The sequence below is a fragment of the Corvus moneduloides genome, chromosome 17 (genome assembly GCF_009650955.1).
Source record: "Corvus moneduloides isolate bCorMon1 chromosome 17, bCorMon1.pri, whole genome shotgun sequence".
NCBI lineage: Eukaryota > Metazoa > Chordata > Aves > Passeriformes > Corvidae > Corvus > Corvus moneduloides.
This window is the reverse complement of record NC_045492.1, coordinates 3,268,344-3,290,203: the sequence shown is the minus strand read 5'-3', so window position 1 is coordinate 3,290,203 and position 21,860 is coordinate 3,268,344. Positions and strand designations below refer to the sequence as shown.

At 60.4% G+C, this 21,860-nt stretch overlaps 1 protein-coding gene across 2 annotated transcripts in view; it reads left to right on the top strand.

Annotated features, from left to right (window-relative positions):
* The first annotated feature begins 558 nt into the window (after positions 1-558).
* Positions 559-21,860, top strand: part of SOGA1 (suppressor of glucose, autophagy associated 1) — a 29,599-nt gene continuing 8,297 nt past the window's right edge. Inside the window, exons 1-13 of one of the 2 annotated variants that reach the window (XM_032126687.1) lie at positions 559-977; positions 8,667-8,891; positions 10,447-10,605; positions 13,159-13,221; positions 15,916-17,148; positions 18,141-18,257; positions 18,431-18,556; positions 18,894-19,124; positions 19,271-19,378; positions 19,648-19,815; positions 20,828-21,079; positions 21,204-21,275; positions 21,651-21,721. In XM_032126687.1, coding sequence (XP_031982578.1) covers positions 645-977; positions 8,667-8,891; positions 10,447-10,605; positions 13,159-13,221; positions 15,916-17,148; positions 18,141-18,257; positions 18,431-18,556; positions 18,894-19,124; positions 19,271-19,378; positions 19,648-19,815; positions 20,828-21,079; positions 21,204-21,275; positions 21,651-21,721 — 3,158 coding nt within the window. In that variant the 5' untranslated portion in view covers positions 559-644. Of the gene's footprint in view, positions 978-8,666; positions 8,892-10,446; positions 10,606-13,158; positions 13,222-15,915; positions 17,149-18,137; positions 18,258-18,430; positions 18,557-18,893; positions 19,125-19,270; positions 19,379-19,647; positions 19,816-20,827; positions 21,080-21,203; positions 21,276-21,650; positions 21,722-21,860 lie in introns of both variants that reach the window. The other variant, XM_032126686.1, reaches the window with a different exon arrangement.

Sequence of the window (21,860 nt, the reverse complement as noted above, 5' to 3'; positions counted from 1 at the left end):
TGCCCCCATCCATCGAGGATGCCGGGGCTCCGGGCTGCGGTGGCAGGGTGGGATCGTGCGGCTCCGGGCGGGCGGAGGGGTCGCTGTTGCCGCCAGCGCGGCCGCCCCCCGCCTCCCCCCCACTCCCTCCGCCGCCTTTTGTTCGCCGCCCGCGCTCGTCCCCGCCCGGCGGCGGCGGCGGGCGGAGCCGGGGCCGGGGCCGGGCCGGGGCCGCAGCCGCAGCCGCAGCCGGGGCCGAGCCCAGCGCAGCGCAGCGGGAGATGGAGGCCGCGCCGGCAGAGCCGGGTCCCCCCGCGCCGCCGCCGCCGCCGCCGCCGCTCCCGGAGAGGAAGAAGAAGCCGCAGCGGGCGCCGTCGCCCGCCCGCCCCAAGGAGGTGCCCGGCTGGTCGCTGGCCAAGAGCCGGCGCGGCGGCGGCGGGGGGCACCCGGGCGCGGCCCCGCGGCTGGCGGCGAGCGGCGCGCACCCGCACCCGCGGCGGCCGGGCGGGGGCAAGGACGGGCGGCCCGACAAGCGGGGCCCGGCGGGGGCCCGGGCCGGAGGCAAGGGGCCGGCGGGGCGCGGCGCGGTGCGGCCGAAGGGCCGGCGGCACGGAACCGACACGGCGGCCCCCGGGGCGAGAAGGACGGGGTCGGGACCCCGCTCGATGTCCGGGCCCGGGCCGGGGTCCGGGCTGACCGACAGCAGCTCGGAGGTGTCGGACTGCAGCGCCTCGGAGGAGGCGAAGCTGCTGTCGCTGGAGCTGGGGCTGAGCGGCAGCGATGGCGAGTCCCCGGGCAGCGCCCCGCCGCCGCCGCCCTCGGCCGGAGAGGCGTCGCCGCTGCCCGAGGAGCCCTCGGCCGCGTCCATGGCCAGCAGCCGCCTGCAGCTCAGCACCTCGCTCGCCTTCTCCGACCTCACCGAGGAGCTGCTGGACGCCGGCACCGACGGGCTGCTCCGCGAGCTGGAGGACCTGCGCTCCGAGAATGACTATCTCAAGGTGGGCACGGCGTGGCGTGACATCCCTGGCACGGCTCGGTGTGGCATGGTATCCCTGGGCAGTAGTGGCACAGCGTGGCATCCCAGGGCAAGGGTCAGTCAGGGTCAGCATCCCTGGCTGTAGCGGGGTTTAACGTCCCAGAGCTTTGCTGGGCATCTGAGGGCATACCTCAGCATGGAGCAGCTTCCCTGGCCTTAGCATGGCATGGTGAGGAACCCCAGGGCAGGGGTCAGCACGGCTTAGCATCCCTGGGCACAATACAGCATCTCTTGTCCTCACAGCATGGCATCCCTGTGCACAGTGTAACATGGCACAGCATCCCTGGCAATGGCATGGCACAGCACTGCACGGCATCCCAAAGCATGGCTCAGCATGACACAGCATCCCTGGGAATGGCATGACATGGCATGGCACTGCATTCCAAGGTGCAGCTCAGTGTGGCACAGCATCCTTGGGTACAGCCTGGTGCAGTTCAGCATCCCAGGGCAAGGCTGGGCACAGGGCACAGCTCAGCTCAGGATGGCCTGGCTCAGCCTGGCTTGACTCAGTTGGGCAGTACAGCACAGCATGGCTGGATGCAGGGCTTGGCATGGCTCAGCCCAGCATGGCATCCCTGAACATGGCACAGCCAGGGGTGGCTGGGCTTGACTTGGCACAGCGTGGCATGACTGGATGTAGGGCCTGGCTTGTCTGAGCCTGGCATGGCCACACTGGACTTAGGGCAGAGCTCAGTGTGGCACAGCACGGCCCAGCTGGGCATGGTCCAGCGTGGTGTGGCATGGCTGGGCACCACTCAGCTCTATGTTCCATGGCATGGCTTGGCACAGGGCAAGCTTTGGCACAGCATGGGCCAGGTTAGCCAGGCATGGCCTGCCCTGGCATGGCACATTGGGTGCAGCATGGCCAAGCCTAGCATGGACCCAGCTTGGCACAGCAAGGCTTGGCACAGCTGGCAAAGCTTAGCAAGGCACAGCTCAGCATGGCATGGGTGTGCTCAGCCCAGCTGGGCATCCTGGGACACAGTATGGCATAACCTGACCCCGTGCAGTTGGGCATGGCCTGGCAGCTGGGCATGGCTCCCTGCTGCTCTCCCTGCCTGCTGCTGCTGCTGCCAGACCCTGGGGACATTTTCCAGCTCTCTTCTTCCCGCTGGTTCCCAGGTTCCCTGGGGCCTTTTTCCAGGTCTGCCTGGTGCATGGGGGCATGGTTGAGCCAGGGCAGACGTGCCATGAGGGGACAGGGACACAGAGCCGTCCCTGTCATCAGCCTGATGCACCTCGGCGTGGTGGGCACCAGCACCCACCAGGTGCCACCTCCTGAGGGGGGCTGCAGGCATTTTGTTCCCCCTTCTCTCCTTCAGGGTAGAGCTGTGGCTGAGCTGCTTGGGCAGTCACCTGCTGGGAGCTCAGAGCTGGGTACCAAGGCTCCCCAGCTGCTCTTTGGGTGCTGCAGGTTGGAAGTCAGGCCAGCTGTCATCTGCTGCTGCCCAAGTTTGTGAAAGTGTCAGGATTCCAGCCCGAGGTGGGCATTGGGTGATGCGCTCGAAGATGCCCAGTCAGGCCCTTTGTCCATTAGCAAAGCCCCAGTTCCCAGCTGGTGTCCCAACTCCTGCCAGAATTGGCAGCAACAGCTTCAGGGCTTTGATTTACTGGGAGCTGGAAAAATACAGATGAGGCCCCTCTGGTTTCCAAGAACACGAGTGCCAGTGCTGCCATTCCTGCGGACAGAGCCGGCGCTTCCTCCATTTCCGCGTGATCTCCTTCCTGGCAAGCTGCAGGCGTGCGGGGTGCGAGGGATTTACCTGCCGTGAGGGGTGGCAGCTGAAATCCCCTGGCCAGGGGCAGTGGGAGAGGGGAGAGCTGCTGGAGGCACGCACCAAGAATGGCCATGGGGATGCTGGTGGCATCGTCCCTTCTTTGCCAGCACTTGTGTCTCCTCCCTGCCATGTGCATCCTGCTTACATCCGTGTTTCCGTGTTGTAGCTCGCTTTTCCTGACACTGGAGCAGGAGGTGGCTGGGGTGGTACCCTGGCTCCAGCTGGGCAGAAGCCCAGAGCACATGCCTCTCGTGCTCCAAAAAATGTTGGAAGATTTGCCTCGTTTCTCCAGCAAGGAGCAGAAAACTGGGCTGGGCTGCAGCGGAGTGCTGGCTTGTGCCATCTGTGCTAAAAATTCAGGCATTTCAGGACTTAGGGCAAAAAATAAAGCCCTAACCTAAGGGATTAGCACTGCCCATCTTGCCATGCAGCTCTCCTCCGCTCAGGAGTGGATGAATCAGACTTAGCCCAGGTGACTTATTTCCTAGGACTCACCCAAATAGCTGCAAATGAATATTTTTTCGTGTATTCATCAGCACCAGCTGAAACCTAGTGCATATTTAGAGCGAGATGAGGATTTTTGGGGGTGGGAGGGCTTTGGTGACGTTCTGGCACGAGCCAGACGTGTGTGGTGCTACTACGCCCGTGTGATGCACGCTGGGTTTGGGAGCTTCCCAGCAGTGCTCCAGCAGCGCCAGCTCACGTCCCATCTTTCCTCAGCTGCCATAATAAAACCTACTTGTTTAAGCACACTTCACCCATTTCTCTTTGCAGCCCAGATTTGTGCAAGGCTCTGCTTCCCTCCTCCCGCTCTGGGTGTATTGGGCGGGCTGGGATCTCCTCTTACCCCTGCTCTCAGGCCTGTGCACCTGCTGTGACACCCCTGAACGGGTTATTCCAAGCATTTTCCCCAAAAAGGGCTGTTTCTCACATGCAGGTTGGCAGCCTGGTGAGGGAGGAGGTATCTCGGGTGTCCTTGCCCCGTTGCGCTGTTGCTGAGCCGTGCGATGGAGAGCAGCTCCCAGCCCTGCTCAGCAGGCTGGAAAATGTGAGATGTGATATGGCAGCAGCTGCAGAGGGACAGGCAGACAAAGAGTGGGCACGGGAGGGTTTGGAGCGAGGGGAGGCGATGCCTGCAAACCCTTTCCTCTCCTCTCCACGGGAAGGGATTTAGGCAAGAGCTGTGTAACGCTGGGAGCTCAGTCCTGCCTGCCCTTTCCTGCTGCCTGTCCCCCTCCTGCTCCCTGCCCTGAGTCATCCCACATCCCTTGGGGCTTGCATGCATTTCCCAGCTCTGTGGAGAGACATTCAGAGTGCCTGGGTGCCTTGTTTCCCCCAAGGCAGCCATGCCAGCAGCAAGGACTCTCTGAGAGCATCCCACAGGGGCATTGGGGCTGCATCTGGGCAGCCTGGCTGGCACTGAGTCCCTGCTCTGCTGCTGCCCAGATCCTGCCTGGCCACAGGGGCAGGGATCATGCCTGGGAGTCCCAGTAACCACCTGCAGAGCTGGGGAGCAAGGCTCTGCCAAGCAGCCACCCTGAAGGGCTTTTGCAGCCTCGCGCCTTTTCGGATGGTGCACAACATGGGTTGGGCTGCAGAGAGCTCCCAGCTGTTTGCCTGGTAATTTATGGGGGCAGGTGTACAGCTGAGAAATGTTGATTTTTCCCTCACTCCCATTGCCAAGGGGGAGCTGCCATGCCAGCCAGGGGCAGGGATCAGCGCACAGGCTGCTGCACTGAGCTCCTGTGTGACATGGGGGGAAGGATGGCCGGTGTTTGCTGTCAGAGCTGGGCTAGAGCTGCTCTTAATGCACCCAAAGAAACCCCTGTGGGTGACACGGGCGTGCCTTGGTCATCCTTCCACCCATTGCACCCTGGCATGGGCTTGTGGTGAGCTGCATTTTCTGGGTTCCCCTTGCTGGCAGGGGACATGCCTGAGCACCCTGGGCAGTTTCCTTTAAAAATCCCCTCTGATTTTTTTTTTTCCCCATGCAAATTCTAGCATAATTCCCTGTGCTGCCTGACGGGCGCTCAGAGTTGATGGAAAGCTGCTGCTTTTGTGCTGTAATCTCGGAGGAAGCCGTGCTTGTTGCTCTCCTGCACGGTAATCCCCGTCTTTGCACGGGGATCGAGGCGAGCCGCAGGCACACTCGCTGCCAGCGCGGCCCCAGCTCCGCACAAAGGCGGCTCTGCCAAGCAGCCAGGCGCCTCCCACCCTTCCTCCTCCTCTGCTGAGGTTCAGGGGTGCAGCTGGAGGGTGCAGGCAGGGCTGTGCCCCCCAAAAGGCTGCTGGAAGGACAGGCGGCTGCTGCTTGGCTGTGCCCCAGAGCCTGGGGCTGCCAAAGTGGGGGTGCGTGCTGCCAGCAGCACCACAGCCAGCCGTGGCTGCACTGTGTGAGCCTGTTTTGTGTCCCTTGCTGCTTTCTGCTTCTGCAGGTCCTGCTGGGGTTGCACAGTGTGCGTCCCCTGCTCTGCTCGGAGCTTGCTGCATTCTTGCAGGCGCCGAAATCAGCGTGTAACTCCCCTTGGGCTGGAGATCCCAGGGTTTAATTCTGTTTCTGCAACCTGTAATGGGTCCGATGTGCATTCTGAGGTGTGCTCTGCCATCTCCACTGGTCCCTCTCCTGCCCTGTCACTGCTCAGGGTCATCACTCTAAAGCTCAGCCCTTCCTGAAAGAGCTGATATCCTTCAAGTGGACGTGTGAACACAGCTGTTGCCTCCTCCTGCTCTAAAAATGCATGGTTTCTTTCTCCTGAACTGGAAACAGGCAGTTTGCATCCCACCTTTCCGCTTCTTAGTTTCCTTAATGATCTCCCCGGGGAGAGACAGTGTCTCCGAGGTTTCTGCGGAGGAGCTTTAAGGTAGGTTGTCTCTCGAGCTCCTCCACCGAGTGTAACCTGGCTCCTGCAGCCACGGAATGGGGTGTTTGCTTCTGCACACAGTCCCTGGGGCATTCAAATGAGTCTCCCTGGACTGCGGATTCCCAGCGTTTTTTTCAGGACAGGGGATTTCTAGTGTAAAAACAGCAGGAAATCTTTGCTGCTACAGAGATGGGATGGGATGCAGTGGTGGGTGATCCTGGAGGACAAAGCAGGGGAGGAGCCCATGGGTGCTGGGAGGCTGTGACCTCACATGGGGATGGGCACTCTGTTGTTTACAGGGCAAGTGGCCCAGCATGGCAGTCCCCAGGGCCATTTGTGTTGGAGAGGTCATTTATCTCCTCCCCAGTGTTGCCCACCTGTCACCATCTCACGCTTCATTTAACGTCACTGACAGTGCTCCATGCCCACAATGCCACCCCTGAATTTGGGATGTTTCTGTGGGGTTTCTCCTCAGCTCCTGGCTCTGCTCCCACATTAATCCAAATGGATATTTTGCTGAGTTGGGCATCAACTCCAGAAAATGTGCAGGTGCAAAGGGCGAGGCTCCGTGGCCTTCATGGACCCCTGAAGCTGTGAGGGGACCCCAGTGCACCCCATGTGCTGCCTTAGCAGATCAGCTCTGTCCTCCAAGCTCTCTTCCAGTTTGCTGGCATTTTTCCACTCTCCAATCCTAATCCCTTTACTGTAGCTTAGCAGCACGGCTTGCCTCCATGGACCAAACTGGGGCAGGCTGTGCGCCTGCCAGGCTGCACCCAATCCAAGGATTTATTGGCGTTACGGAATGTGGGTGAACTCCTGCAGCTGGAGCTTTCCCAGCCCCCCAAGTGCTGCAGATGCCCCCAGCCCCACTCCATGGCTGTACTTCAAGGCTTTGCCCTGGCTGGACATGCTGGACACAGCCTCCCCCTAAAATAACGGTTGCTACAACCCAAAGCATAAACAAGCAGGAGCTCTTAGCAGGGCAAGCCCAGGATTTCTTCCAGCAAATGCAAGATTTGGTTGGGTTTTTTCCAAGGTCCCTGCTCCCTGCCCTGATCAGCTGCTGCCTGGGAAAGCCACATGGCAAATGAGAGCTGGAACGGTCAGCACTGAAGCAGGATTGCAGTTGTATTCCAGCCACGATTCGCCTGCCTTTGGCGGTGAAAGGCTCTTTTCCCCACCCGCTGCAGTGCGCCTGCTCACCTGCAATCCATAACGCCTTTTTTTCTCTATGAAGGCTCCCAAGGAGCAGATGCCACAAACCAGCTCCCCAGGCTGATTTGGTTTATAGGGGTTTTGCTGGTGCCCCCAGGGCTGTGGCCCCGCCAGGCAGGGAGCTGGAAGTGCTGGTGGGGGTTCCCAGGGCGCATCACAGCCCTTGCAGGACTGCCTGCCAGCACATGTGGCTTGTCCCTGGGGGGTTTCACACCTGACTTTACTCAAACATGTCTGCAGTGATGTTCTTTCACAGGACAGTGTCTGGCTGTCCCTGGAACAGCCTGGCTGGGTGTCCCTGGGACCCCCGCTGCTCATCTCAAAGCCTCAGGGCTGTTTCTGCTCTGAGACAGAACAAAAAGAGGTCTGTTCTCAAGACCCCCTGGCAAGAAGCAGAGCAGCGGAGGGTGACACGACACTGGTGGCCATGGTGCCACCGGGCTCCGGCAGCCCAGGCCAGGAGATAATCCAGAATTGTCTGTTTGTCGTTCCTTCTTTGTCACAGACTGTTTAAAGCCAACAGTGAGCGACTGTGACTTGTCCCCGCAGCTGCCAGCCCTTTCCCCGGGCTTGGCTTCTCCTTTCGGGGAGTTCTTGCAGCTGGGGCTTTGTCAGGCCGGGTGAGTGTGGCAGCCACTGTGCCAGCGCCTGGCAGAGCCAGCACAGAGCTGCCATCTCAGGCTCTCGGTCACTGTCACTGGAATATGGGGAGCATTCCCCTGTCCCCTCTGCCCAGGGTGAATCAGGGCTGAGCACCCCCAGTGCCTCTGCCAGATCCTTTTGTCCCTTCCCTGACTGTGCCATGGTGCAGGGTGGCAGCGTGAGCCCCTCACTTCTCAAGTGGCAGTGGCAGGAGGTCTTCGGTGGTAGGGGTTTGTGGCAGGAAAGCAGATGCTTGATCCCTTCCCAGGAGCGTGCTGGTCCCACCAGGTCCTGTCAAGAACAGCCAGTGTGATGGCTGGAGTGTTTGCTTGGAGGATTTGGGTGGACACCATGTTCAGGGTAACATGGAAAGAGCTTGGTTGGTCCCCAGGGACCATAGGGGACAGTCCTTGAGCATCCCCAGTGACTACAGTCCTGTGCTGGATGGGGAAGTGGCACTGGACACCTCACAGTGGTTGTGTGCCACAGCCCTGGAGGAGGCTTTGGGTCAGTGCTGGTGCCAGCAGGATGTCACCCTCGGCCCTGCTGTGACAGTGATGCAATTGCTCCATGCCAGAGGCTCTGCTGTGCTGGAGGAGGTCACTGGGAGAGCTGATGACACTGGGAACAGAGGACCCAGCCCAAGGACTGCTGCTTGGTGGCAAAACAAGGGGCAACCTCTGGTCCCCAAGACTGGTGGCATCTCGTTCGTGTCCCCATGTCGCCTCCCCTAACGGGACTTGTCCTCACCTGCCATCTCCTCCTTCCCTTGCCTGCCTCCCTGACACATCTTTTCCAAAGATAACCTAATTTTTCTCCCCGTGGCCGCCGCGTGAGCTGCTCCTGCAGCTCCTCTCCCTCCCCCAACTTCCTCTTTCTTTCACCACAAACTCTCTCAGGCGCTTGTGTTGGCTGTTCCCCCCTGGCTGACTGGCTCACCCCTGGGTGACAGCACCCAGCTGGCTCTGAGCCTTTTCCTGCAAGGATTGGGCTTGGCCCAAGGCACTGAAGACCTGTGAAAAAGGCTCATGGGATGGATGGATGGATGGATGGATGGATGGATGGATGGATGGATGGAGAGCCATGGTGGGGAGGTGTCACAGGGGAAAAGAGGGCAGAGCAAGCTGCGGGGTCTAACACAGCGTCTCCCCGCAGGATGAGATCGAGGAGCTGCGCGCCGAGATGCTGGAGATGCGGGATGTGTACATGGAGGAGGACGTGTACCAGCTGCAGGAGCTCCGGCAGCAGCTGGACCAGGCCAGCAAGACCTGCCGCATCCTGCAGTACCGGCTGCGCAAGGCCGAGCGCCGCAGCCTGCGCGTGGCACAGACCGGCCAGGTGGACGGCGAGCTCATCCACAGCCTCGAGCAGGACGTCAAGGTCAGCCTGGGAGGCCACCTCCGCACCCAGGCAGCCCGCAGAGCCCCCAGAGGGGATTTTGATGAGTTGTGAGCATGGAGGTGGCAGGGGATGTTGGGGTGCAGGGAGCTCTGTGAGGATGTGTGGTTTGTGGGGATGCGCAGTTTTTTTGGAGACATCATGATTCCCTGCTAGCAGTGGTGATGTGGGAAGTGGGGAGCAGTGCTGTCAGCTCACAGGTGGTCTGAGGGGATCCTGGTGGTGGAGAGGGCCAGCACTGCCTGAGAATGTGCCATATGTGAGGCTCATCCTGGGCAGGCTGCAGCCCAGCTCTGTGCCCTGGGGCTGCGCTCCCCTACCCTGCTCCTATGGGGATGTGATGGGACCACCACTGCGGGATGGGGCGTCACGAGTGTGCAGGGAGGGAGTGTGGGGACCAGGACTCTGCAGGCTTGGGAGCTGCTTCTCTCGGCCATCGGGAAAACCTTGCAGAGCCCCAGGCATGGTGGCACGAGGGGCAGGACAAGGGGATTTCTGCAGGGTGACGTTGCTTCGCCCTGGAGGAGCCTGGTGAGTGTTTGCTGAGGGCTCTCACCAACGAAACTGCTGCCAAGAGGGGGGTGCAGTGGCAGGCGGAGACAGCTCAGGATGGATGTGCAACAGCTCGAGGACTAATTTTGTTTTTCGAGCAGAAAACAGCCGGTTCTGGAGCCAAGATGTGCCACAAGTGTGGGGCTGCGAACCTGCCTCACTGCCCATCCCTGCTGGGGCCCCTATCCCCTCCCCAAACCGCCCATCAGCTCCCCCCCAGCTTGGGTGGCTGCTGCCAAAAACGCCCCCTCCAGCTTCTCCCTTTCTGGGAAGGAAAGCACAGCCCATCCTCGGGGGAACAGGAGCCCGACCCTGTGCCCTGAGGTCCCCCAGCCCTGCAGCACGGCTTGCTGCTGCCTCCACAGTGCTGATACCACGCACTGTGCGGGAGACCAGTGGCACTGGGGACAACTTTTGCTGTCCTGCAAATGCAGGAGTGAATATTTCGTGTTATTAAGCTCCCTTTATGCTGGGGACTGCTCCTGTGCAGGGATCTGGAGAGGGGGAGCTCTGGGGTGGATGTGGGCACCCTTCACCCTGGGGCAGCTGCTGGTTTTTCTGTAATGTGATGCAGCAGCTCGCCTTTCTCCTGACCAGCACAGCTGCTGCCTGCAGTGAGAGGCTGCCTGCTCTGTGGCTGCCCACCAACTCTTCCAGCCTTCTGGGGGCTTTTCCAGCACTGTGATATGGGGAAAAAAGGTGATGAACATCCCCCAGCACCATGCTAAGGCTGGAGAAGGCAGGGTTTGGCCGGGGGATGGGGATGCAGGGCAGCCTTGCAGCTGGTGAAGGAACAAGATCAGTCACAGCACACGATGGAGGGGACAGACTCAGGGGCCAGGGGTCACCCACCATAGTGTCTGCTCCAGAGGGTCTCAGCAACTGCCTGCTGATCTCTGCACAAGGACTGTGGGTGCCCAGGGGCTGTGGTCTCAGCCCCCTGCACATTGTGCCCAGTCTGATGAGAGCCCTGTTGTGTCCCCAGGTGGCCAAGGACGTCTCTGTGCGGCTCCACAATGAGCTGGAGGTGGTGGAGAAGAAAAGGATCAGGCTGGAGGAGGAGAACGAGGACCTGCGCCAGCGGCTCATTGAGACCGAGCTGGCCAAGCAGGTGGTGCAGAACGAGATGGACAAGCTCCGAGAGGTGAGTGGGACACGGGAGGAGGACGGGGAGGCGTCCCCAAGGCTCTGCTCGTAGCAGGTGTCCTGGCCCCGGATCATGGGATCCCCCAACCCTGCTTGAGTCACTGAAACCCAACCCGTGCTGCAGATGCTTGTGAAACCTGAGCAGCGCCTGCCCTCAGCAGGCTTCGTCCCACCCTGCGGGCATGGGCTGGCTCTGCCCCATCCAGGGGGGCTACAGGACTTCCCCACTGCACTAGGGACACTTTATATGTCCCTGGCCACTTGCTCAGCCCAGCCCCCTGGGCCGTGCCCAATTCCATCTGAGCAAAGCTCCGCACGATGTGTGGGGTCCCTGTCCCTGGCAGAGTGCCTGGTGCTGGCTGTATCCTGACCACATCCTGCTGGCTCAAACGGGGCTGAGATGTCCCAGCGGTGTCCCTATGGTGTCCCAGTGGTGCTGCAGAGCTGGATGGGTACACAATCCCCTCTGTGTCCTGGGCAGCCGCAAATGTACCCAGATGGACAGGTCCAGGGCACTCCATGTCCTGCGGTGTTTGGGACCAGCTTCTGGCCGGGATCAATGTCAACCTCGGTGACAGGAAAGGCATCCTGGTGACAGCATGGACTTGAGATCCATTGCAGCCCTTGTAACCCACTTCCCTACTGCCCGGGATGCCTTTGGTCCCGGGGGAACCTCGGGATGCATCTCTGGCTGAGCCATCAGGGCAGCGTGGGGGAGGAGACAGAACCGAGGGAAGGCTCTCACTTCCCCCACCGTGCTTCCTGCGCACGGCTTGCGATCTCTGGGGCCATCCCCGCCTAAAGCCGAGCCCAGCTCCTGGGAAGCTGCGGGATCCAGCTGTGGTTGTCCCCGTGGCCTCTTAGCCATCCCCGCGCCGGTGGCACGGAGCAGCGTTCCCCCCGCGGGGTGTCTCGTCCCCGGGCTGCGCTAAGAGCCCCGCTAAGAGCCGTGAAATGGGTTCCCCTGCAGCCGGGAGCGCGGGCTGAATAACAAATGGCAGCAGCAGGAGCTGCGCTGCAGCTCTCCCGAGCTCGGAAAACAGGCAGGGAAAATGGTTGTGTGGTCAGCGTGGGGAGCTCCGAGAGACAGCTGCTGCCTTGTCCTGGCTGAAGAGCGTGGGGTGGGATTGGGGTGGGATAGGGCTCCTCGCTGCCGGCTGCCACAGGCTCAGAGATGGTCCCCAAGCTCGGGATGTTTTGTCCCCAGGCTAGCAAGGGCGTTGGGGTTAGTCACTGATTGCAGAGTGCTAATTAGGCAAACATTAGACAAAGTGAGCTAAAAGCCCTCCTCCTCCCTGCTGCTGCAGGGCACAGAGCCTGGCAGAGCTTGTTAGCAGCCAAAGCCAGGGACTGTGCCGGGCTGCACTCACCCCTCGGGGCTGATTATTCCTCCCTTCCACGAGGTTTCTCCCATAATTGGATAATTGTCTGGGGATTGTTCCCGAAGGCACAGGCATTTCCCCCTCTTCTGTCTCCTAAAGGGGTAGGAAAAAGTGGGATCAATCTGGGTACCCCATGCCAAGCCTGCCACACCAAACTCGGCCATGACAGGACCCTCAGGCATGGCCACCCCAAGGCTGCTCCCAGGGTGGAGCAGTGACATCCACATCTGCCCCGGGGTGCTATGCCTGGGGCTGTCTGGGGCTGGTGCTGCCCCTTGCCAGCTCCAGTCCCCAGCACGGTGGGGGTGAGGGATGTGATGTGGCACAGCCAGCCCCTGGGAGAGGCTCTGCAGCTCCAGCAGCTCCACTGATGGTCGTGGCCTTAATAGGAAAGCCTGGAGCCCGGCACCTTGGCACAGGCAGCAGCTTACATTTCACAGCTGCTTTCTTTGGCTGTTGGGCCTCAGCACCAGCTTGGAAATAGGTCCAGGGCAGCTGCATGGATCAGCCAGCGCTCATGGGAGGTTGTGTGGATGTGCTTGAGGGTCTTCCCCCAGCTCCCTTCCCCAGATAACTGGCTCTTCTCTGGGCACCTGCATTGTTCCCGTGCTTCTGGTCTCTCTTGCTGCTCTGTCTGCCTTCCCCACCTCCCAGCTGTCCTCACTAGCCTGGACATTGTCCCACGTGTCCCCTTGTGACCTTGACAGCAGAGTCAGCATCGTGCTGCTGAGGGACCAGGACATGTCCCTTGCTTGGGGAAAAGGCGATGGGGAATGTCATCATCTGCTGCTCCCACACTGCAATGTCCTGAGAGCTGTCCCTTGGCCTGGGGGTTGGATTCCCCACTCCTTTCAGTCCTGACAGGGACTGTGACTCAGCCTCTCCACTCTCCATGGCTCATTTCCTGCTCACTCCGGCTTTTTCACTGCTCGTTTGCCTGCAGGGGGAATTTCTGGCTAAACCTCATGATGTGATGCTTGCCAGTCCAGCTCCCTCAAAGCAAAGGGTCTGCCTCAGCCCACCGAGGCTCGGGTTTTTCCTGGGGTCCACAAGCATGTGGGAACATCAGCGCTGATGTCCATGCACACTGCATCTGTCTGTCTGTCTGTCTGTCACTGCTGGGGTGCAGTGCCCTCGCTGTGGGTCATAACTCTCTCTTTTTCCTGCAGAATTCCCTGAAGAAGCGGGGGTCTCGCTCCATGGGCAAGACTGAGAAGAAGCCATCAGTGCAGGTATCAGCACCTGAGCACCCAGGGCACGCCACAGTGACCCACCAACACCCCGGGTCATGGTGCCGGCTGGACACTACACCCAGACCAGGAGTAAATCTGGGCATGGCAGCGCCATCCCCTCCTTACAGGGCTTTGCAGAGCTTTCCTGCTTCTCAGAGCCCCTGCATAAGGGAGGGATTGATGTGCTGGGCCATCCTCTTTGTCCTCAGCCGATCCCTTGTCTCATTTATCAATGGAGCAGCAGTGGCCGGGTGGTGGCTTTAACCCTTTCCCTGTGTAAGGAGCTGAAGGAGTTTGGCTTTTACACTGCAAAGCTGCCTCTGCCCTCGTGGCTCTGGCAGCCCGTGTCCCTCCTGCCAGTGCCAGCAGCTGTGCTTCAGGGTGGCCTGGGAGCTTCACGGGGTCTGGGGGAGCGGAGGGTCCCTGTGGGGATGGCTGGAGGCCACGCCACTCCTGCCCCTCACAGGTTGCCAGGGCAGCACAGGGAGCGGGGGATTTGCTGGTTGCAGCAGGATTTCAGCTGTCACTTGCTGTTGAGCTGAGCTGCTGTGACCGCTAATGCTGTTACCAGGGCTCGGAGAGGCAGAGCTGCTCTTGCGGGGATAGAAAGGCAAAAGGAAAAATCCTCTTTCAAAGGCAAAAGACCTGAAGGGTTTCTTTTGGGGAGCAGATCTGCTCCCCCAAAGCTGGGACGTGGAGGCAGACCCTGTAAAGCCATTCCTGACATACTGCTGTCTCATGGCAGGAACCCTGAGCAGCCCAAGAGTTCTGGGTCATCTGTATCCATGCTGGCACAGCCCACTCCATGCAGCCACAGCACAGGGACCCCCAGACCTTCAAAGGCTTTCCTCCTCAGTCTTTATCATCTCCCTTTAACTCCATTCTTGAGAGCTCTTTCTGGCCAGCTGATGGTCCCGGCATCCTTCCCCTCATTTCCCCAGGGAGCACTTACAGCCAGCTCTGCCCTGAGTTGAGGGGGCCCCTCCATCACCCCCTTCCTGAGGCTGAAGCCCCTCATCTGCCTCCTCCTGGGGCAGGAAACAACACCAGCCCCCTCTGCTTCTCACACCCCCATGGAGCCAAGACCCTTCAGCTTGGGTTTGCAGGGTAGCCCCAGTTCTGCAGTGGGATCAATGCTCCAGGAACTCTGGGCTTCCTGGGGTGCAGATGCCCCTGGATGTGGCCCCCATCCGCTCCCTGTCCCCACGCAGCCGTGGCTGGTGGCCCTGCGGGCACAGAGGCTGTGACTCATCTGTGGCTTCCTGGGCCCCTTTCCTGCCCGGCCGTGCTGGCTGAGCATCATGACTCCCCAAAAACAGAGCTGGGGGGGTGATGGAGTCAACACCGAAGTCTGCCCCGCTCCTAGAAGCACTCGGGGACATGTGTGTCCCTCCTGTGATGCCAAGGTGTAGAGGGACACACTGGGTTGCTGCTTTTTATTTTTTTTTCCCTGGAAAAACAGGAACTGAGGTCATGTCTGCCTTGCCTGAGCCAGCCCTCCCCTAATCTCCTCACCTAATTAGGGGGGCACAGCTTTAATGCGCCTTAGTGAGGTCGTGTCCTGGTGCACGAGCATGGACGAGCAGCAGGGTGGTTCCTGTGGTCACGGCAGGATATTTAGGGAATAAAATGGCACCTCAAACTCATGGGAATCCTCTTTCCATCACCCCTGGCCTTGTTATGAGCAGTCCAGGAAGTCTGCAGAGTAAATACTGCTGAAGGGTTTGGGGTGAGCGTGGGTGTGGCTGGGGGGAGCTGCGGGTCCGGAGCACCCAGAGAAGGGGACAGCTTGCTTTTTCCAGCCAAGGAGAGGGGAACAGGAATGAGTTCAGCCAGGCAGAGGGCTGCCAGGGCCAGCAGCCACCCAGCCAAAGGGCTTGGCCACCTCCAGCACTGTCCAGCTCCGGCGGGTGCAGTGGGGTGAGAGTCACAGCCCAGCAGGTCCCCTCCTGGCAGTCACCACGCCGGAGCTCGGAGCACTCGAGTGACCCCAGGGCACAGGAAGCTGCGAGCTGGACGTCAGGAAATCCTGGTCCTCCATCCAAAAAGCTTCCCAGAGCAGAGAAACGGTCTGTCTGGGCAAACAGCCAAGATCCTAACTGCTAAATAAAAACAGAACACATGGAGAAACGGTCCTGAGAAGCAGAGGCGCTTGGGAAGGGACTAGTGAGCTGATGCTGAGGCTTTGCCTGGGTTTTCAGTGCCCTGGCAAGGTGATGGCAGCAAGGCTGAGGGTTGGGACTTTGAGAGTTTTTCAGCTGCTTCTCAGCCCTGTGATGGAGCGTGGGGAGCTGAGTGGGAGGAGCAGAGAGAGCCCTGATGAGGGTGTTGCAGTGACAAAGTGCCAGTTTTTGGGAGGAAACCTTGGTGACCCTATGGAGTCTTGAGAGCTTTCCCTTCCCCTCTGCCCTGTGGTGGATCAGGCTGGACTTGGTCCACACATCCTTGGTGGTGGCTCAATGTCCTTCTTGGGGCAAGACCCACGGGTCTCCTCATCCAGGGCACCCCGTCCCATCTCCAGGCTCACTCTGAAAGCCTCCAGGATGGATCTCAAAGCTTTCCCCCCTCCAGGAGCAGAGCCAGCAGCTTCCCTAGGATGACTGGGGTGGGAGGGTGGCATGTCCCCAGGGCTCTCTGGGAATCACTGTGGCCCCTGGGAGCATCTTTCTAATGCCCACCCCCTGTCTGTTCCAGGAGGACAGCGCAGACCTGAAGTGCCAGCTGCACTTTGCAAAGGAGGAGTCGGCCCTGATGTGCAAGAAGCTGACCAAGCTGGCCAAGGAGAACGACGGCATGAAGGAGGAGCTGCTGAAGTACAGGTCCCTCTACGGGGACCTCGACAGCTCCCTCTCCGTGGAGGAGCTGGCTGACTCTCCCCATTCCCGGGAGGCCGAGCTGAAGGTCCACCTCAAGCTGGTGGAGGAGGAAGCCAACATCCTCAGCCGGAGGATAGTGGAGCTGGAGGTGGAAAACCGCGGGCTGCGGGCGGAGATGGACGACATGAAGGGCCAGGGGGACAGGGAGCTGCCAGGGCAGGACACGCGGTTCCTGGTGGGCGTCTCGAGCTGCGGGGACGCGGGGGACACGGTGGCGGAGCTGCGCCGGCACCTGCAGTTCGTGGAGGAGGAGGCTGAGCTGCTGAGGCGCTCGCTGCTGGAGCTGGAGGACCAGAACAAGCTCCTCCTGAACGAGCTGACCAAGTACAAGTCGGACCACGAGCTGGACGTGACGCTGTCGGAGGACAGCTGCTCGGTGGTCAGCGAGCCCTCGCAGGAGGAGCTGGCCACAGCCAAGGTGCAGATCAGCGAGCTCAGTGGCAAGGTGAAGAAGCTGCAGTACGAGAACAGGGTGCTGCTCTCCAACCTCCAGCGCTGCGACCTGGCCTCCTGCCAGACCACCCGGCCCATGCTGGAGACCGACGCCGAGGCTGGCGACTCGGCACAGTGCGTCCCCACCGCCGGCTGGAGGGACGGCGTGGGCAGCAGCGAGGCCGACGGGCAGGACAGGGGGCTGGGCAGTGGGAAGGTGCCCGATGGCCCTGCCAAGCTGCTCAAGCCCAAGGACCTGGAGACCTTGCTGGGCATCCGGGACCAGGCAACACTGGTCAGCAAAGCGATCGACGTGCTGATTTCGGATGCCAACGGCTTCACCTCGGGGCTGAAGGCTTGCTTGGACAACGAGTGCGCAGGGGTGCTGCTGGGCGAGGCGGTGGGCAGCGGTGGTGACAGCCCCAGCGATGCCAAGCTGATGAACGTGCTCCTGATGCGGCTGGGCGTGCTCCAGCAGGACCTGGGCTGCTTCGTGAGGAAGGTGGACCACCTCACCAGCGGCTTCAAGGAGCACACGGACTCATTCCCCTTCTCCAGCCCCAGCAGCCACGACATCACCAAAGAGGGGCTGCAGAAGGAGCACGCCTCCGACTTCCAGGTACGGCTTCTTCCCACATCCCTCACAGCAGCTGCTGCTTTATTTGCCACCATGTTTCCTCCTGCTTTAACGGAGCAAACCCTGATCCCCAGTGTAACCTCCCTCCTGCCTCTCCAGAGCAAAATCCAAACTAACACCTCACTGCATGCCAGTGGCACTGGGGACAAGGTAGGACTCTGCTCCAACAGAGTGTGCCCAGGGCAGGAGGCAGAGGACATCCTGGCACAGGCTGGTTGTGCCAAGGCTGCCCTGCCCATGGCCAGGGGCTCTCAGGTGCAATCCCGCCTTAGCAGGGGCTGATGTTTTGGCTGCTCTCTCTGGCTTAGCCCAAAATTTTGTCTCAGAGGCTCTTTGCTTGTTGGGGATGAGCTGGGTGGGAGGAGAGCAGCCTGCAGCCCCTGAAAGCAGCCCAAATTGTAGGGACCCCGCTTGCAGGAATCCTCAGCCCCCAGAGGTACCCAGGCAGGGTAATTTGGAGAGAAAGGCTTCAGGGCAAATCTGCATCCAAGGGAGAACACCTTTGGAGCAGTGGAGAGCAGCTCATGCCCTGCTGTCCCACTGTTCTCAGGGGTCCCAGCTCATGCCAGGAGCCAGGGATGTTGGTGGTGGTTGGGGCTGCAGGCACAAGCCCCTTTCTGGAGCACACTCACTTGTTCAGAGTCCTATTGTTCTGCATGTGGTCCCCCCAGCCCGAGGTCCCAGTCTCCCCCAGTCACTGCATGGCACCGTAACTGGTGTTTGCACATTTTTTCCCTCTTTCTCTCTTTTTTCCCCTTTCCCCAAACAATCCAGGCCACGTGTCTCCTCATCCTGTGTTTCCTTTTGGTTTCTGCATTGTCTCCCGCCATGGTGATGAAGCTCCTTCTCCTCCTCATCCTTTTTGTTGTCTTGTAGTTCTTTACTGTTTCGGAGACCCATTGTTTTGTTTTCTGGCTTTTTTTTCTTCCCGCTCTTTTGGTTTGTTCTCATTAACTTGCCCACGCATGCAGCAGCCTGATTTTAGGGACGCCGACCCTTTCCGCATCCCCCACACCAAGGACACGGACCCCGCACATCCCCAGAGCTACAAACCCTGCCGGGCTGAGGAGAACGACTCCTATGCCACCGAGGTATGACACGGGCAGGGAGCCACATCCCCTCAGCCAGCGGGGTTGGGGACAGGGCTGTGGGATGGGGTTGAACCTTTTGAGAGCTGGGGACGAGAGAAGCTGCAGAGCCCCATCTGGGAGGGACACAGGGAAGTGCAGCCCACCTTCCCCATCCTCTCCCCGGGCTGTTACAGATGAAGGAGCTGCAGCTGGTGCTGTCAGAGGCCAACGAGAGCCTGCGGGGGCTGCAGGAGCAGCTGTCACAGGAGAGGCAGCTGAGGAAGGACGAGGTGGACAACTTCTCACAGAAGATCTGCCAGGTGAGTAGGTAACAGCCTCTGCCCCTGGGAGACAAGTGTCCTCACACCCATGGCAGTGCCACCTCCAGCCCCAGCCCTATGACCCACGTGGGAACCTGGGTGTCACCTGGGAGCACACACAGCATGTCCCGTTTTCAAGGCTGAGCACGCTCCTCCGTGCAGGGCTTCCCCCATGGGACTGCCTCAATGGCCCTGCTGTCCCCAGCATGCTTCCAGGGTGGCACAGCTCCCCCAGATGGGGATGTGGGGCTGGCACCGGGCTTAGCTCAGACCCTGGTGGGGAGGCATCACATCACTGCCACCAGCACCTGTCCTGGAGCCACTTGTCTCTCCACAGCTGAAGGAGGACCACCAGAAAGCTCTGCTGCGGCGGGAGTTTGAGCTGCAGAGCCTGAACCTGCAGAGGCGGCTGGAGCAGAAGTTCTGGAGCCAGGAGAAGAACCTGCTGGTGCAGGAGTCACAGCAGTTCAGGCAGAGCTTCCTCCTGCTCTTCATGAAACTCAAGTGGTTCCTCAAGCGCTGGCGCCAGGGCAAGGTGGTGCACAGTGAGGGCGAGGACTTTTTGGAGGTACAGTGGGCTGCCTTGGAGGGGGGAACACACTGTTGGGCGCATCCCTCATGCTTCATGTCCCACCCAGGGCTGTTTGGGTGTCCCCCATCCCTGGCCACAGGCTGTGGGTCCCCATATCACCCCAGCCATGGTGTCACCCACAGGTGAACAGCATGAAGGAGCTGTACCTGCTGCTGGAAGAAGAGGAGCTCGCCCCGCAGCAACAGGCAGACAACAAGATGTGTGCTGGGGACACCTGGACCCCCAACACGGTGAGCAGGGTCCCCCATGAGCCCAAGGGGTGGATCAGAGCAGGATCAGCCCCTGCTGTGGCTGTGTGGCATGGGGTTGTGGCTCCTCTCAGGGTGCATGGATGGGTGGGGATGCTGCAGCTGTGGATGGTCCCCTGCCCTGGCGGCTTCCCATGTCCCTCACCTTGGGAGCAGCCTGCAGGGCTGGGATGTAGAGAGGGCAGCTCCCACAGAGTCCCACCCTGTTGGGTCCCCTCCTGCTGCCTGTGCTCACACCTGTTTTCCTGCAGCCCAACGAGTGCATCAAGACGCTGGCGGACATGAAGGTGACCCTGAAGGAGCTGTGCACAGAGCTGCGGGAGGAGCGGCGCGGTGCCAGCGAGCTGCAGCAGCAGTTCACCAAGGCCAAGGCTGCCTGGGAGATGGAGCGCGCCGAGCTCAAGTGCCACATCACCCAGGTGGGAGCCCTGGCTACCCCGTGGGCTGGTAGAGCTTCCCCATGCCTACTGGGGGGCTGGGGGGCTGCCTGTGCCCTGTGCCAAGTGCTGGGCTGGGAGCAGGGTGGCACTGTGGGAATCTTAATTAGCAGCCACTCATGCTGGAGAGTTTCCATGGCAACAGGGCTGGCATGGAAATCTGACTGTGGAGCAGCAGAGGATGCTCTTTATTCCTCTGCTGGGTTTGTCTGGGGAGGGTGGGATGGGACAGGGCTCAGCATCCCTCCTGAGGACAGGCAGCTGAGAGCAGCATCAGAGCCCACCTCTCCCCCACCCCGAGTCACAGCGCAGCATCCCTGCGGATGCTGCAAAAGGGATGCAAAGGGATGCAGGGAAGGCAGGAGGTGTAGGGAGGGCAGCCTGGGCACTGGGGGAAGCTCCTGCCTGTAGGATGAGTCCCATTGATCCCTCAGCCCTGCCCTCCCAGCACTGAGAGGTTTCCACTCACACTGTGCTGGCAGCAGCCCATAGCTGTACATCAGCTCCGCTCCCCAGCACAGATGCCAGCACTTTCCAGGCAGGATTTCTCCAGGCAGAGCATGGGTCCCCAGTTCCCATATCTCCTCCTCAAAAGCAAGCAGAGCTGCCGTGGTGGCAGCACCCCAGTGGTGCTGCATCCTCAGGGGCCGCTCTGCCAGCACTGCAGGTGAGGCTGGTCCTCTCCAGGAGCCATGTCCTGCAGGCAGGAGCACAGCCGGGCAGGCAGGACGTTCAGCCCGTGTCCTGCTGGGTGACCGTCTGCTGGGCCAGCTGGCATGGCGTGGCTGCAAGCCAGGGCTGACCATGGCTTGGCTGTGCCATGGGCATACCATGTTGCGTGTGATGTGTCCCTGGGGACACGCTGATTGCCCAGCCTGGCAGCACAGAACCGGCACTGGCAAGCGGGATGCCTGCAGCCCTGTCCCTTTGCTGGAGATGTCCAGCACCACGCTGGAGCCATGGGTCCCCCACAGCCACCACTCTGTCCCCACAGCTGGAGTCAAAGGCAGGCAAAGGGATTGCCGAGCGTGCGCTGCCAGACTGGAAGGTGGCATTGAAGAGGGAGCGTGAGGAGCACCAGCATCTCCTGGCCGAGTCCTACAGCGCTGTCATGGACCTTACCAAGCAGCTGCAGATCAGCGAGAAGAACTGGAACCAGGAGAAGGTGGAGCTGCTGGCTCGCTTCAAGGAGGAGCAGCAGCAGGCAGAGCAGCAAGCGAAGGACCTGCAGAACAAACTCAACCAGGTATGGTGTCCCCCATCCTGCACGTGTCCTGCAGCCTCTGCTGCTTGCTCCAAGAATGTTTCATGCTTTTGCTTGCCCAGAGAGGCATGTGTGGCACCTGTTGAGTGACCAACACATTCTCCAGTTGCAGAAAGGATCCAATCCATGGGCATTGAAGCACTCTGAAAAGGAGAAGCACGGCAGCAACTGGAAAGAGGTGGGTAAGAGAGGGTGGAGTGCTCTCAGGATGCTCTTAGTGCTCAGGTCTATGCTAAGGGTTAGATGGGAGGATGTGTGCACCCCAATTAACACCCCCTTAAACAGCAAATGAGACTGCAAGGGGGAGCGCCAGGAGAATGAGAGGATGAAGGGCATGGCTGAACCCCAAGAGCTTCTATGGGGTTATAAAAACCCGATTTAAAATAGATGTGGTTCCAGCAAGCCCCACGTAGTCCTGGGAATGCTGTGCCTCAGTGTGTGGGGAAGCTGGTGGTGCCGGAGGGGAGCAGGACACAGCACCTGAGCCCCGGCCCATCTCTGTGTTCTGGTCCTGTGCTTGCTGACCCCGGAGCTTTCTCCTGTGCCCTCCTAGGCTCTCAATGAGAAAATCACAGACAAGGAGACGATCTCTGAAGCAGAAGCCAAGGGAACCAACCTCAAAAGGTGAGTGTGCTGGTGTCTCCATGGTCCCTGCAACAGAGAGGGGGCCCCTGGGCTTGACATGCCTGAGAGTCATGGAGAGATGCAACCATGTTCCAGGGTAGTCCTGGAAGCAAAGGGCTCCCTGTGAGGAGCAGGACTA